At 41.3% G+C, this 16,840-nt stretch overlaps 1 protein-coding gene across 7 annotated transcripts in view; it reads right to left on the bottom strand.

Moving 5' to 3' along the window:
- The window catches only part of SIPA1L2 (signal induced proliferation associated 1 like 2), a 224,180-nt gene that overhangs the window by 93,406 nt on the left and 113,934 nt on the right, over window positions 1-16,840 (bottom strand). For 6 of the 7 annotated variants that reach the window (XM_037510414.2, XM_037510417.2, XM_054694989.1 and 3 more), the window contains one exon: window positions 14,144-15,879. In XM_037510414.2, coding sequence (XP_037366311.1) covers window positions 14,144-15,620 — 1,477 coding nt within the window. In that variant the 5' untranslated portion in view covers window positions 15,621-15,879. Of the gene's footprint in view, window positions 1-14,143; window positions 15,886-16,840 lie in introns of those variants that run through there. The other variant, XM_054694990.1, reaches the window with a different exon arrangement.

The raw sequence follows: 16,840 nt of genomic DNA, 5'->3' as shown, positions 1-16,840 counted from the left end.
TTTGGGTTTCGCTAACAATGTTTGCCCCAGTAATTTCTGAAGAGATAAGAAATGTTAGGCACAAAGGAGAAAAAGTGCATGCATCAGAAGGAGCAAATATCACCTACAGCCACTGAGGACTATTGAAAAGGCACATCACTGATTTCTTTACTTCTTGCAACCAAATGAATGGACGCTGACATTACTCCCCTTCAGAGCCAGTCAGGATGAGAAGCCGCAAGTCAACTATCTTAGGGCTGAAAGGTGAATTATTGACTAAGGATAACCCTGTCTTTACACAACAGGAAACAAGCCTTTGTTTTTCATAGCAACTACTCTCTTGGGTAGAGTAAGTACTGATAACAGTCAGGTTAACAGTAACAAACATGAACAAATGCGGTTCAATTAAACATACATTTAGGAAAATGGAGGCAGTCATTTATGGTTTTAATCAACAGTTTAAAAATAGTCATGAAAACAGAGACTGCAAGCTAATTGTCTACTTCAGATTGCAAGATACATTACCATTTTATTGTTTCTTTTAGTCATTGCTAGTGATTATTAGAACTATACTATAATGAGCATTACACTAGATGTTGTGAAAAATGCCTATTTCAGCTTAAACTACATGAGTATGGGGTTTTCTTAGTTGCAATTAGTAACTGTCCTAACATTCATTTTTACCTCGATGAGTTGTTTATCACAAGCTGGATGCATTCAGAAGTACGCAAAAGCACAACCAGTCATCTGTAAGCTTCCTTCTCAGAACCCCTTGTAAGAAATGACTTGAAAAAATGCTCAATCATTCCCTATTAGGTATCTGATGAACCCCAAACATGAATCAAAAGTTTCACTTTTTTTAGGGAGAAAAAAAGAAACAAAACTTTTGATGATAAAATTGAAGAATGCAGATTAAGCAAACAAACCATTAATTTTAATCCCTGACCACTAAAAATTTTAATAGGCATGCTGCTCTCGTACTCGGTAGGGGCTGTGAGGACTACAGTGTTCAAGGCTCCATCAATGAGGGGTGTGGGGTACTGTCTGTTCAACAATCTCCCCATAAATTTTAACTCCCCTAAAACTTAACTAATGGCCTATGGTTGATCAGCAGCCTTACTGATACCACAAACAGCTAATTAACATACACCTTATGTTATATGTATCAGATACTGCACTCTTAGAATAAAGAAAGAAAAAGAAAAAATGTTAAGAAAATCTAAGAGGATCACCAAAAGGGTCTCCATCCCTTTCGTCTTCACATTGAGTAGGCTGAGGAGGAGTCAAAGAAGGGGTTGAAAAAAATTCATATACAAGGGGAGCTACACCCTTCCAACCTGGGCTGTTTAAGAGTCAATTTTACTTATCTGTCTGAATATCTAATTTCCATCCATTCACCCATCTTTTCCTTTAAATTCCTCAATGATATCATCCCAAACTCTCTCCAGGCTTTTCTCTCATCCATCTCCTAACTCCTAAACATTTGTCTTCTGCCTGCCCTATTTTTTAACTTTACATTGCACTTATCGTTCAAGATGCAGTCCAAACATCAATTCTACTAGAAAGATTGTCCTCACATCTAGATGAAGTTATGTCCTTCAACTTTTACATCCTTAAGTCCTAGTATTAAAGAGCCTCCTAAGTGATAGGTACTAATATGTTGCTCTTGAATTACTGAACTAAATAACTCCCTTTGTATTGCTCACAAGTAAAGGCCTTATGAACTTCAATCAAAATAAAAGCAAAGAGGCAGTTCATTTCATGCTGGGAAATGGACAAGAATGTGTGAATGATCTTGGGGCCCAGAAATACATGGGCACTGCCCTCAATGAGAGGGGCAATATGAAATATTGAAATATTAAAAAAAATTGAAAACTCACATATCTATTTGAAGTCATAAATGATAGCAGTTTCCTATCGCTGCTACCCAAGTTACCAACTTGAGGGTTTAAAACAACACCCATTTATAGTCTCACAGTTCTGGAGGTTAGAAGTCCAAAGTCAGTTTCAACAGGGCCAAACTCAAGGTCTGGCAGGGCTGTACTCCCTTGGCAGGCTCCATGGGGCAATCTGCTTCCTTGCCTTTCCCAGCTTCTAAAGCTGCATTCTGTAAATTCTTGACTCAAGGGGCCCCTTCCTCTATCTTCAAAGTCAGCCCTGGATCTTGCTCTTGCTTCAGTGGTCGCACTGCATTCTTTCTTGTCAAAGCCCAGCCCCCCCTACCCCTCAGTGTAGCTCTTCTATGGACACTTACTATCGCATCACATTTAGGTCATACTTGGGTTATCTGGCATCATCTCCATATCAAAATTCTTAACATGACCACATCAGCCAGGCTGCTTTTGCCATACAAGGTATCATGACAGGTTCCAGGGATGAGGACCAGGATATTTTTGGGACAAGTATTCACAATCGATTTCAACTCATTTATTCAAACACTAAGTATGAGCTATATCTCAATCATGTGCTGGAAACTGATAAACACTAGGGCAACAACATCAAAGAAAATGTATTGCCTGCTTCAAAATGTCTTAGTTCTGTGGGGTGATAGTGCAGGAAACTGTGATAGACATAAGCATGGGGTACCATGGAAGCACCACTAATAGTCCAGATAGACTCAAGTATCATGAAGAGAAATGCCATAGCCACCATCGAAAGCAAATGTCACAAAGCCCATGTACTCTATTTTAACACAGAAATGCAGGGAGGGTAATCAAAACAGGGGAGGGGATGTGTTCGTACATAAGGGACTGTGGTGATGGTGCACGGGTGAAATGGTGGTGGGAATTTTACAGGGACTACACCTGAGAGGAGAAGCATACATTGTACAAAAAGGAAGAATGATGTAAAATATATACAAAATAAAATGAAAAAAAAAAAACAACAATTGCATGTGGAAAAAAAAGAAAAATATATATAAAATTACATGCAAAAAAAACCCCAAAATGTAAATACATAGTTTTAAAAAGCAAACTTCATCTAGACTTCAAACAAAGCAGCTCTCCTCATTCTGAATCTGTTAGCACAATTTTTTGAATTCTTTTCACGTATGTAGCACTCTAGCCCGTGACTTCAATGTGCCCCTTCCATTTACTCAGAGTTTTAATTGTTTTTGGCATTCTGTTGGAGTTTTCTGTAGTGGTCATTCATCTCACTCTTTAGATTTAGTCCCAGGGTGCTTGACATTGTATGATAATGTAAACAGTCTCTTTAAAATGTTTTCACTCCTATTTGCATGTTTCTAGTATACAGATAATTAAGATTGCAGATCTGATTGCTTTTCCTTTTAGTTTGGTCAGCCTTTACCATCCCTATTTTAAAGCTATGTTTTCTGGTGCTACCAATTTAGGGAATTGAGTCTTTCATCACAGAATGTCTCTTTATCTATAAATCTACTTCATATTAGATTGATTCAGACTCAACTATTTTGCTTGAGGGAACTCCAGCTCTCAGGCAGGCAGGTCTTTTCTTCTTGAGTTGGCCAGTGCTTCCAGGAAAGTTTGGTCCATTCTTCTGTCTGGAAGGTATTTAGCCCAAATAAAGGGGCAAGGTTGGGCATCTGACTCTGCTGACTTTCACTTAATCCCCTGTAGAGCCCTGTCTTTTGCAGCACTGTTGTTCAACTTTTCTAGAATAAATCTCCCATTTTCTGGTTGGGCCAGGGACAAGTTCTAAGGGACAGGCAAGAAAATCTAGTATTTTAAAAACACCGAACCCGTCCCCTGTTCTCACCTCTGTGAGCCCTCCTGTTTGGTGCTCAGGCATGAACTGATTAGCTTCCAGAAGACCTGCTCCCACTGCACACCACTCACTAGTGCCAGGGAGGGGTAGCATTCTCTAACCTGCAAACTGGTCTTGCTCTTCTATCTACTTTGGCATATCTTGCCTTATATTGCTTCTCTCTAGTTCTCTTCCTGTGGGGCTTTATGCCCCAGTTTTATTCTATCACTGTCTTTTTTAGTGGTGTTTTAGAAGGGGGAGAGATGGCATGTGTCTTCAATAGGCAACATTTAATTAGCAACCCCAAATTCATTTATTCTTAAATATCTTAATTCCAGTAAGTCTGATGATTGGTTTTGAATCTGGTCTTTACTACTTTTCATCTGCTGAACCTTTGGCTAGTGATATAATCTTTTTTAAACCTCAGCATCTCACTTCCCCACCCCCATATAATATATATAATATAGATAACATATATACATATATATAAATGTACTTATTATCACTAAGAAAAGTGAGACATTAAAGTTGAATTCGGGTATGTTACTGACAAAAAACTAAATAAAAAACAAACAAAAAAAAAGGAGTAAACAAAATAAACAGCATTACTGGGGCATCTTGATTTGAGTCCAATAGTCCTGCAGTTTGAGTTAACCTGAAAGTGATTCATTCTTAATCTCAAACTGCTGATCTATAATCATCTCAAGAGGATACATCACATTCATGGTTGTTTAAAGTATTAGCACATACGTTTTGTTTGAATAATTTCTCTCAGGAACTATTGTTTTAAAAGTGGTGGGGGGGGAACCTAAAATTTGTATGTTATCCTTTTTATCAAAGATGGCAGGCAAATTAATGAATAACATTTATTTTTATTACTATCTCTCCAACCTATGCCCTGACTCATTTCTAATTCTTCCTCCATCTCACAGACATATACTTCCTGAACACAAGCAGAGAGATGATGGGCCTGCGACTTGCAAGCATTACACCCTTGGAATTACCAGCAATGAGGCCTCCTAGCTGTTTTCTAAGGGATGTCTCTATGGTTTCAGTTTTTATGGAGGTTAAGAGTAAAAAACTTGGAAAGGAGGCACCACAAGACCAGGAACTTGGCTCACACAATGGTGAGAGCTGGAGGAGGGGGTAGAAGTAATTAACATAGTCCTTAAGACAGCTACAAAAATGAAAAATCCTTAGGCACAAAGGCGCAGATCTTCAGCAAGTGTTAGACTGCTGTAGAGAGTGGCTGTCACTGGGCGCAGACCATGGTGAGAATGTGGAGATTGAGGGCCATTGTAGAATCTCTGGTCCTTTTCAAATTCTATGGATGCAGTTATTCAAAATTAACAAAAATGAACCACTCTACAAAGGAATGATTCTTCTCCTCTTTGGGAGAAGAAAGACTCTTATCAGTGCAGTCTCTGCACTGGCACGGGACAGCAGTTGTGCCCACCTGTGACTATGCAGGTTGCTGCTTTTCACCAATCTTCTCCTTTTGTAGAGCAGAAGCAGCGGTTCTTCCACCCGCCTGTGCCTATGGAGGTGCTTCTCGATGCCAACTCTCTCCCTTTGCAGGGTAACAGCCTTCCTGGCCCCTGAGACGTGTGTCCAAGGTGGGGCTTCTCTTCACTGACCTCCCTCAGCAGAGACTGCTCCCCTCCCAAGGCTGCCCACCTGTGACCATGCAGGCCTCTCTCTTAGCAAACCTGTCCCTTTCAGGGCAGCTCTTTCTGCCCACTTGTGTCTATGCAGGTGTCATTTTCTCTCCCTTTCTATAATAAACCTGCCCTTTTGGATAATTAACATCTGTTTTGTGGAGAAACTCACCTGAGAAACTCACCAGTGTTAATGAAAGGGGAGCTCTGGCGAAAATTTTCCCAGTGAACCCTAGGACCCCACTCTCTGAACCCAACACATCTCCAAAAAAATAACTTCAGTTTCACAAAAAATGCTCACTAAACGCCCACCTGTGATGCATCTGTTTTCACCTCACAAATGCCCTCCACCCCAAACAATTACGCATCTGCATTTTAAGTCACCTTCCCTGTTCATAGCTCTCAGAGTTATAAAGAAAAAGTGAGCAAGGATACTGGATGAATGAATGGAAGAATAAAACAATAGGACCACCTTTTATAGACAATAATGTAAACAGTCATGAGATAACCTCAGGAAACCTAAAAGGGTCTGTTAATATTTCATGGATTAAATTACTAAATTACCACAATGAGGAAAACGATGCATTTTTGTCCAAGACTCCTCTGACCAAAATTTAACCAAGTATTAACTAAGCTTGAAAAACTGGAAGCATTGCATGAAAAGAACCATGTTAAACATTCCTCCCTAAATTCACTCATTTTATTCTCCCTACCTATGAGGCAGCAGTGCTATTATCATCCCCACTTTGTAGACGGTGCTACTGCCATTTAGAACCTGAATGACCTAAAGTCACAATGTGTTGTGACAGAGTTAGGATGCACAGCTAGGCTGTCGGGCTGGCGTGCTCTTATGCAAAACAACTCAAGGGGAGTTCTTGTAAAGGTTTAAATTACAAAACTCAATGCATGGTAAAATGACATGAGTTGAAGATGAGACAACGCATTTGTCCTGAACATAAAAAAGACGGTCTCTTCAAAGACATTATTTTGAGAGACCCTGTATAGAAAATAGAAGCCTGGAGAAGTAAGGTACCCATCAAAGGCTTCCCTTAATAATCCATAATTTTTAGTACTGTTCGCTACAAAATGGGAAGAAGGAAGAAAACACTATGAGACCAAGAAAGGTCGCAGTGCACAAAAGCTGAAGTCACTAGAGGGAGGGAGGAGCAGGGAGCATGGTTGTCAAGCTGTCATTTATTTGTTAAGCAGGACAAACTGAAATAAATTTTGGAACTGCAAAAATCCAAGACAAGTAGGTAGGTTTTACTAAGCTTCCAAACACTCTTGCTTTCCTACTTACTGAACCAGTAGCAAAGTGCAAGGAAGTCTGCCCAATTAACTGCGACATCAGTCAAGCAGTAGAGAAGTATTACACTGTTTCTAATGAATTAATTTCTAATTAATATTAATTCTTCCTCCTAGGGAATAACAGAGCATTAGTTCCTCTTCCTCCAGAGCTAATTGAAGACTTTTGGGGCCAAAGGGTCAACAGGATGAAGTAGCAAACAGTCTCCTACAAGTTCCTAAAACACTGTAGTAGATGGGAACTGTGACCTCCCCTTTGGGGCAACTGTACAAGAGAGAATGAGCCTGAGCATTTTCCACCCTCAGCTCCATGGAATCCACACTGCGAGAAGCAACAAGGCTGAGTTCATGTGCAGCTGGGTAATTTCTCCTGCTAGAAGCCCCTGTACCTCAATGGGAGCTCTGTCTTTGGGGGCCATACTGGTGGGGCGGAGGGGTTAAGAACAGTGTCGATTATGTCCACAGAGGGAGGAATTTGTATCTCAGAATAGTACTATTGTTAGGTTGTACTCAGTTCACCCGTATGAATTTAATAGTGTCCAGTTCCCTATTAATTTTCTTCAGTGACTGTATAAACCCAGGGGGGCTAAAAAAAAGAAGCCACCAGGCATGAAATTCAAAGCAAATGCAGCCATGCATGGCCCAGCAGCGGGTTCATTTGATATGTAAGGGTACACGCCCACCCACAACTGCCACATTAGTGAAACCTAAGTGGCTGTGTTTGGAACAGAGTGGCAGACTTCACCAGACACCTTCTCTGGGGCTTGCCCTACCATATGGTTCACTCTACTTTTTCCTCTCTTCATCTTTTAACCATAAAAATTAAGTGCTACCTTTTAAATGCTGTTCCAGTGGTGTGCCCAGCCGTTTCTTTTGAGACCAAAATGTCTTATACATTTATTTCTGAATACTTGGGTAGTGGTGCATGCTATGTGACAGGCAGTGCTCACCTTTTATGGGAGATAGTTGTGTTATTATCCCATTTTTATTGTGGATTCATAAAGACAAAAAGAAGTTCAAGGACTTGGCCCAAAACTGAGTTGGGAGATAAACCTAGAAACCTTGCTTCAGAGTGGCCTGGGTCCTTTGCCTGAAATTATGCTCACACTCACTAGTCACCAAAAACTGTAATCAGAATGGATAGACACTTCTCCCCACAGGCAGACAAATAAGCTCCCAGCCACAAATAGCAATATCATGAAGCTAGAGGGCCATTACACAAATTCTACAAGAATCTTTTTTTTATTATTATTCATTTAGCAGATATATGTGCAGATACTATTCTTCAGTTAAAAGACTAATCACAAAGCTTACTGTTTGAGAAGGGTGAAAATCTACATAGACCTGGTAAGACAGTGGTTAATTAAATAGTGAACTTGAAGATTCTCACAGAAAGGAGGCCTTTGAGAGAACAGGAGATGCTGTAGATCCCACAGAGGAATTTCTTTATGGGTAGAGCATGGGAGAGGGGACACAGACACAAGGGGCTTCAAAGTGAAAGGGCTGGGATTTGGGGGCAGAAATAGACTTTGGAAAGGGCAGGCTCGAAACACCCTTACATTTGGGATATGGCTTTTGTTGAAGACCTCATCTACTCAGAAGCCACTAAAAACTATTTTGTGGGATGTCCCAATCTTTTTGAAAAGATTAAGCATCTGCCCGTACCCCAGAAGTCTTGTTGAAACTATGATGGGAAGAAGGAATCAAAGAAGTTCTCTCTGGCGTATTCTTTTTATAAGATACAGAGAGGAAAGAAAATCACAGGCACATAATAGAACCGCAAACATCAGCGCCCCTAAAGCATCAGGCCAGAGGGGAGTGAACTGAGACAGTCTTTTCAAATACGCTCCGTAATCTACCCCACAAAACCAATTCAGTTCCTCTACAAAGATTTTCTCAATGACAGGTTTCTTTTCTTGGACTTGTTATAGAAAATCCCAAGAAGAAATGAGCGGGACATAAAGACCTTCTTTCGACAGTTCAGCAGAGATTTGGGAGCCAGAGGACCAAGGACATCCAAAGTGCTTCTCAGTTACCTCATCTTAGCGTGCAAATTTCAGGGAGATTTTAAAGGGGATGTCTTTGTGCATTTCAACAAAGATAGAAAAGAAGAATAAATTGTAAAGCTTCACAATGCCAAGCTTCCTCACGATAAGTTTGAGAAAAATCCTCACCGAGAAGGGCTATGGGAACTGACATTTGTCAGTTTTGTTATATTTGAAACATAGCTTAATGCTTATAGGAGTCCTATGGTTTGTTTTGGTAGACTTGTTTCAAGAATTGTGTATCAATTATTTTTTTCTTATTTTAAGGATTAAAGATATGAGAAATCTTTTAAAAATGTTAAGTACTTTTAAAAATGTTAAAGAAACTATTTAAATATACTTTTAGTTTATAGAAAAGCTGCAAAGATAGTAGGGTTCTCTATGCCCTCTTACCCAGTCTTCTTAGTTGTTACCATATTTTGCTTTGGCACATTGTTCAAATAATGAACCAACTTTGATATTTATTATCAACTAAAGTCCATACTTCATGGATTTCCTTAGTTTTTAAACTAAGGAAATCATTCAGATTTCCTTAGTTTTTAAACTAATGCCCTTTGTCTTCTGCCAGGATCCCATCCAGGACAAGAGATAACATTTACTCTCCATCTCTTTAGAATCTTCTAGGCTGTGACAGGTCCTCAGACTTCCTCTGTCTGTGAGGACCAGGCTGGTTTGGAGGAGTACTGGGCAGGGATGCTGTGGGATGCCACTCAGCTGGCATTTGTTTAGTGTTTTCCCCTAAATCAGGTGGAGGTTCTGGGTTTGGTGAGGAAGACCCCAGAAATCCCATTCCCATTATACTGAGAATAATAATTATCCATATGACCTATCGCTGTTATGTTGACCTTGATCACCAGGCTGGTGGAGTGTTTGCCAACATCCTCAACTGCAGAATTATTTGCCCCCTCTCTTTCCATAGTCATTCCTTTGCAAGTGAGTCACTTCAGCACAGACCACATTCAAGTGAAGGGGGAGACTGTAACTCAAGCTTTTACAATGTTCTAACTTTTATGCAATTAAAAATTATATATATAACATCAAGTCAGTATTTATTAAAATGACATTCATTGACATGAGTGGCTTTTTAGGAGTACTACATCTAAGAGCACAAGAAACACATGGCCCCTCATCACAGTGCTTCTATCACATTGATAGGTTTTTCTCTTTATAAAGCAAATGTAATGATTAACTCGTCTGTCCAGATCATGGTTGGTAAATATGTGGCATCGCCCCATGCACCACAGCAGATAATGATAATTGACAATGGCTCTTAAAATGCTGATGCAGCTCTATACATAATGACATGGAAGGATGGTCATCCAAAGCAACCCATGGCAAGAGTAGGTGCCATTTACATAAATTTATTTGCATCAGAAAAAGCCTACAAGGATAAAGATGAAAGTTTCGGGTGATTGTCTCTTCTGGATAGGGATGATTTTATTTCTTTTTGTTGTTGTTGCTTCTTCTCTACCCTTTCTTATTTTCCTTTAATGATCATATAACACCTATAAGCCATTTAAAAACTCTAAACAATAAAAAGGGCATATCATCATCAATCTGAGTACTCTCCCCCTGCATTCAGAGGAACATATTTTCCCACAATACCAGAATGGTTTTTGTTCCCAAAGGCCCAGATAACAATGCAGCCACTTCATTTCGCTTGTGAGTCACCAAAGAGGCCCAGCTTTATCTTTCCTAGTTTGACCGATCTTTACCCAAAAAAGACTAACTTAGCCTTCTAAGAGCTATTCTCATCTATGTGACCTTAAGTAAGGCATAAAACACTTTTTGAACTCTTGAAGAGCCCTCTAGTGCATAACTTCTTAAGAAGTACAAGCTCTTATCACCAGGCAAGAACCCACAGTGTTGCTCTGCTGATCCAGTCAGTACTGGCTCTGGCCATGCATGGACAAACGGCAGGGGCCAGCAGTCCTAGTGCCAGTGAGGCCTGAAGAAGGCAAAGCCCTTGCCTTCTGCAGTGCAATGGAAACTCTGTATGAGACCCTTCTTCACAGCCTGGCTCACAAACCGAAAGCTCAGGGAAAAGGGAAATCGCAATTTTGTTAGGAGTTCCTCTGTTCTTGTTCATCACCAGGGAAGTAAGCAACACTGTGGAGCATCGACCACTTAAGCACCGTCCACTGTCCTTTCAAAAGCTGTTTCAGTGAAGGCCACAGAAGGATTTGCCTAGACAAGTGAAGTTGCTACACAGTTGACTGCGGTAAGCCACTCCCCTGCATATGTGCTTTTGCGAAGTTATTAAAAGCTTTCCAATGACTATGTGTCATAGGAATACACCTCGGCATAAAGAACAGTCATTTCATGTTAACTACCCAATAAAGAGTAAACCACATTATTAAAACTCTTTATTTTAAACCTTTCCCAGCTATTGGGAGCCATATGAATCCTTTGAAAATGAAGTTTCACACTGAACAGTGCAGAATGATGGGGGGCGGGGGAGGAAAGCACTCTAGAAAGTATCAAAAGATCCCTAAAAGCCTGTTTCCAAAGAGTAAAATTGAATGATAGAAAAAGAGAAAAAGGAGAAGAAAAAAAGCCACCAGCAAAAACACCATCTCTGTGCCATTACCAGAGCCTCTCTTTAAACACAATGTTCCTGCAACTTGGGATGTGTTTGAAAATGAAAGGCCCAGTGGGTGAAGCCAGGGTGTGAGTTTGCAGCTCCACACTATAGGAGGCCTGGCCATAGGGATTCTGGGCTGCCACCCCCTCTGCCTTTAGCCTCTACAAAGAGGCCAGCCTGAGCAGCAGCAGATGCTATTGTGGCCAAGTGCATTTAAGTCACACAGGCCCAAAGGGGAAGAGCTAAATATAGGAGAAGCAGGCACAATTCATGATTGCAGAGAAAAAGGAGGGGCTGGGACTCTGTCTTATTCTAGCTCCACTTGGCCACTCCTATCAGCTGGCACAACACATCTTCCATAGCAGAGAATCACAGAACAAGAGCAACAAAGCGACCCTGGAGATCACTGCCTCACACCTTCCTTTTGCAGGCTCTGCAATGTAGTGTGGAATTCAGCTGTCTGAATTCCACATGCAGATCCACAACAAAGCCCAGAACCAGACACGGAGCCCACATCCTTGTACTGACAAATTGTATGTCTATATCTCTGCACATTTTAGCCCTGGGGCATCTGCTCTCTGAATCTTCTTTGGAGCTTTTTTATTTTTATTTCACAGTCAAATCATACACATTTGATGATGTCATTTCCAATGCCCTAGAAAATTCTAAGTAGCAAATTAGGATAAGTGGAAGCTATAAACCCTGCACAGACAACTCTTTAACATTATCAGGAAGTAAAAGTTAAAAGAGTTCAAGAAAAAACACAAAAAGCAGTGAAGAGAACAGAATCGAGTGACCTAAAATCATTTCATACAACAAACCCTAAGAATATTAAAGGATCAAGTGGTGGCAACCCTTGGTGCAGAAAACACCAGGCTGTTGTTTCATATACACTTGAATGTAGACGTAAATCTCTACATGTTATGCATGTAAACACACACACACACACACACACACGCACATGTCATTTTTATCTCCTTGTATTTGAAAGGGTAAATCTCAGACTGTTTACAAAACTCAGTCAGCATGACTCACTGCTTGAGGATTTCAGGGTAGAATTCTAAGAGAGGATTTCACTGTTCTCACTGACATTTATGGCTTCATCAATTAAAAAAAAAATCTTAATTAAGAAGTGTGTTTCTCCATGGTCTCCCTTCCAAAAATAACTAGCTTATACTTAGAGAGCATCTTTGGGCAGCATTTTATCATGTGCTCCCCCTGCATGAACAGCCACGAGGGTTATGAGTTGTTTTACAACGTAGACTAAAAAGAAAGTCTGAGATTCTTGGAGCTCCTTGGCTAGAAGGCTAGAGCTCACAATGGTAATACCGATGCTCACCAGAAGCCAGGAGTGAGACTCGGGACAGGGGAAGCACAGCTTGGAAACCAAGACCTGTTGACAAAATTAATTCAGTTCCATTATGTTATCAGTATGGGAACAGGAAGGCAAGTGAAACTACGTGACCGGTTGCAATGCAAGTGCCTGTTTATTTAGCCTACTGCTTATCCAACATCATAATCGTTTTCCACTGACTTATATAATTTCATAATATTATAATTATGGACAACTGTTTTAAATCTGGATTGATGCAAAAATGGAGCAAAATCCAAATTTTTAATTTAGCATTTGTAACTTAAGTAACTTATTTGTAACACATTCTTATAAGCCTGTAGTCCATAGAAAATCAATAAAAAGTTTCTAGGTACTGAGAGTGGCTAGAGTGACCTCAAACCACCACAGTAAAGAAACAACTGGAGTTGAAGGTTACAAGTAAGCATTCTGAGAATAAAAATCCAAACTAAATAAATTCAAAGCTCAGCCTGCTCACAATTATCCACAGAAGTGGCAGAATCATTTAAGGACAGGAGAAGTACCCTGGGACTGACTGTATCCCCCTCCACTTGGTTAGGTACCTGAGGAAATGATACTTGGAATAGGCTGAAGGGATGGCAGATGGAACTGAAGATAGAAAAATACAGTCCTGAAAAGTCTGTAGTCCTAAGTTTGGAGGAAAGGAGATAAGTTGTCCCCAATAAGGAGGCAGTGAGAGGCTACCCTGAGAGTTTTCGCTTGGCTTGGGTTACTGTCATGTGTGTGGAGCCTTTCTCTGTAGGTCTCCTAGCAGAGTGAATTCTCAGACCCCTGGAATAATTGAGGATTTATTTAAAGACTGAGGATTCAACCGCGTGACTTCTGGTGAAGGTGCCTTCCCAGTCTGAAGAGATTAATAAAAGTAAATATAATTTATCTCCCATATGATTAAAGCTTTTCTAAGACCACAACACTAAAGAATTATTTGTATCTTAATGTTTAAGTCCATTTGCAGCATTGCAAGAAAACTAAATTTGTCTACCATGCTAATGCTTTCAACCAAGATTCATTTCACACTTCCAATACCTCCAACAATGCAGTCGGAGCTGTGCAGACATACAATTGAAAAGATGTAAGCGAAAGTACAGAAAAGACAAGGCAGGGTGAGTGGAGCGGGTAGCCCCACAGAATGATCCATTGTCAACAAAACAAGAGATTATTCAGAGGAATGGGAGAGGGACAGAGTTCATTAGGGAAGACATCTTGAAAGGGCTAAATCTAAATCACATATGACATCTGTGATGCTCACAAATTGGCAGAGAGAAAGAAAGGAGGCATTTCCACATAGGGGATTACAAATCAGCAAGGGCCGGAAATTGGGGGATTTCTAAAGAAGGGATTAGTCTGGCAGAAACAAGGGTCCATGACAGAGAACAAGCTTAAGTCCAGTAGACTATGGTCCTGGATACGGTGACACAAAGCAATTTGCCCTGAAGAAATGATGCCCATGCACACATCCATGCTCAACGCTCCTCCTTACCTTTTCCATAGAAGAATTTGCGGTAATAGTAGGCCCCAAGGTCGATGTGCTCTATGATATAGCGCTTCACTTTCTCCCTGTGAATAGGCTGGTTTTCTCTGGGCACTTCCAAGACAGAGACGCCCGCATTTGTGCAGTGAGAGCTGAGAGAAGATTCAAAGGAGCAACTTTCCCCCGAACTGAAAGATGAGGAGTTGGCCCTAGACAGAGCAATCCTTCTGTCTCCTTCCCCCCCGGTCTCATTTCGAAAGTAGGGACAACTTAGGACAAGGTCATTACTTTTCCCATCACCCTCATCAGCATCCAGGTTCTCTTTAGAGTTGAGATCCTCCTTGCTCCCCAATGGGGACTCACAGGTGCCCGCCTGGCCCGCTGGCATCTGAGTCTGGGAGGCCGCTGAAGCCCCTGTGGTTATGTTCTTCCTTTTCCCCACATTAGCCCGTGTGGCCATAGCTTCATTGATGTTAAACAAAATACTCTGGACATCATAATGTGCAAAACATCGCTGGCAATTCCAAGGGCGAATGCCCCTCTCAAGACGACCATCTTCCAGATCAGATGTGAACTTGAAAGTTTCATGTTCACTTTTAACCGTTCGCAGCTTTCGGAAGAGGGAGGTTTCCACCGACTCTGACTTTAACCTCCGCTTGAAAGGCTTGTCCCTGTCTCTCCCCATCAGGAGGGCACTGTCCATGTAGTCTAATCCTGAGATGCGGACGAATTCTCCTCTAGAAATCTGTGCTGCCGCGTGAAGGCTGGGGGAGATGGTAGGATCACAGGGAAAAAACTCAGGGAACCCAAACGGGGCCATTGCTTTGTGGTCATAATTCTCAACGCGGTACCCTCTGAGCATAGCAAAAAAGTTTTCACCAGATAAGCCTTGCCGGTCTATGGAAGATGTGCTTCCATACTCCCTGTGCAGAGCAGCCCCAGTATTGGGGTTCACTGCATTTTGGTCTAAGACATCTTCAGCATCGATGTCACTGATGGTGACATCACTATTACTTCTCTGTCTTATGGGGTGAAGTCCTCTTTGAGGAGAGTGAACAAAGATGTCTCCAATTGTGTACTTAGCCTCCACAAAGTCCAGGTCCAGTGGCTCCTCCTGCTGCCCATCGTTCTGGTCATTCTGCCCATTGTGCATGATGGAGGCGACACTTTCATAGCTGGTCTGAGACCGGCTTTCCCATAGTGCCTTGCAGCTTAGCTCCTTGGAGCAGTCCTTTTTGGGAGGCCACTCTGACACTCTAGCTCTCACACCCATCTTGGGTACTGCTGGGGTACCATTAGCTGGGCCCCCACTCTCACTAGAATTTGAGGCATTTAAAGAAGTGGGGGGTCCCATGTTGCCATTCATGGCTTTAAATTTTCGAGCAAAGTAATCATCAGATTGCATGATTCTGGGAGAGTCCTTGAACTTTGTCGAGGCTCTGCCAAGTTTGTGCTTCTCTTCCTGTGATTGCCTGGGGTCACTCATGTCTATCCAGGCAAGAAACTCCTTGTCTCACAAGAAGACTGATATAAATGTAATTACATCGTTATTTATAATGCTATCTTAAATGCAAAGATAAAGGCTTCTTTTATAGTTCGATTTTCTCTCTTCAACCAAAAGCAAACAACATTGTCGGAGTATGATTTCTCCAAAACCAATTTGCTTCTCAGTTGTTATAATTTTGTAAACTCCGACCTTTTCAAGAGCATTCCTTAAGACATCCGGTCATCAGCACTTACTTCACCTGAATTAAAAGACAGAAAATAGCCATTAGCAGTCAAGTTCTGTACATTCTAAATATTGTCTATATCTTTTTTTTAAATTTATTTTATTTATATAAGAGCTGGGGTACAGACCAGATGTGTGGGAAGGTCAGAGGATTCACCAGAGACAGAGCAGGGAACAGAACAGGCAGACTGACAAAATACACTGCTGAGGGGAGCAGCGGGTGAGACAGGAGAGGTCTGCTGCGCCATGTGGGATTCTTACCGGCCAGCTGGGATTGAACCCACATTGCAGAGGCTGCGTTGCCAACAGCTTCACAGTGCAGCGCTCAACCGCCTGAGCCAACAGGGAGGCCCTATTGCCTATATCTCATCTATCCTCTCCTACCTCTGCTCATCTCCAGTTCCCCCAAATTGTCATAAAGTTTCATGACTCCTCCTTGTTCATATTGCTCTTCTTCTCTGAATACCTGGCCTTCCTATTCTACTCGACTGACAAGAATTTATACCACAGAATCAAGCAATACCCACCCCAGGAAACTCCCAGTACATCTCCCACCCTTACCTCACATCTGAGCAAAGAAACCTTTCTGTGTCACCCTAGCCATCACCTCCACACCCACATCTGTCACAGTTCTTCCCCTTATAATCTTAATTGCGGGTTCACTGATGAGTCTCTTCTGGCTAAGGTCAGGCTCCTCTAAATCAAGAACTATGGCTTCCATCTTGTCATCAACATTATTTATAAATACAGTCTGGGCTAAATCAGGTAATCAAATAACATTTCAGTTAGTTGCAAGAATAACATAAGAGTCAGGTAATTGTTTGCTATGATTCCTTCTTTCAAAATAGTAAAATTCAAATTACTCAGCATCAAGAAGTTCAATAGCAGACAATCACAAATGAGTTTTCAGAATGCTCTCTTATAATCAAACAGAAACTCAGAGATCCCCCTCAAGGTGGGAGGAGGCCTCAAGAATT

This window comes from Talpa occidentalis, unplaced genomic scaffold (genome assembly GCF_014898055.3).
Source record: "Talpa occidentalis isolate TD23 unplaced genomic scaffold, MPIMG_talOcc4v2.1 talOcc4.14, whole genome shotgun sequence".
NCBI lineage: Eukaryota > Metazoa > Chordata > Mammalia > Eulipotyphla > Talpidae > Talpa > Talpa occidentalis.
Note: the sequence above shows the minus strand (reverse complement) of the source record. Positions and strands in the feature narration are given on the sequence as shown.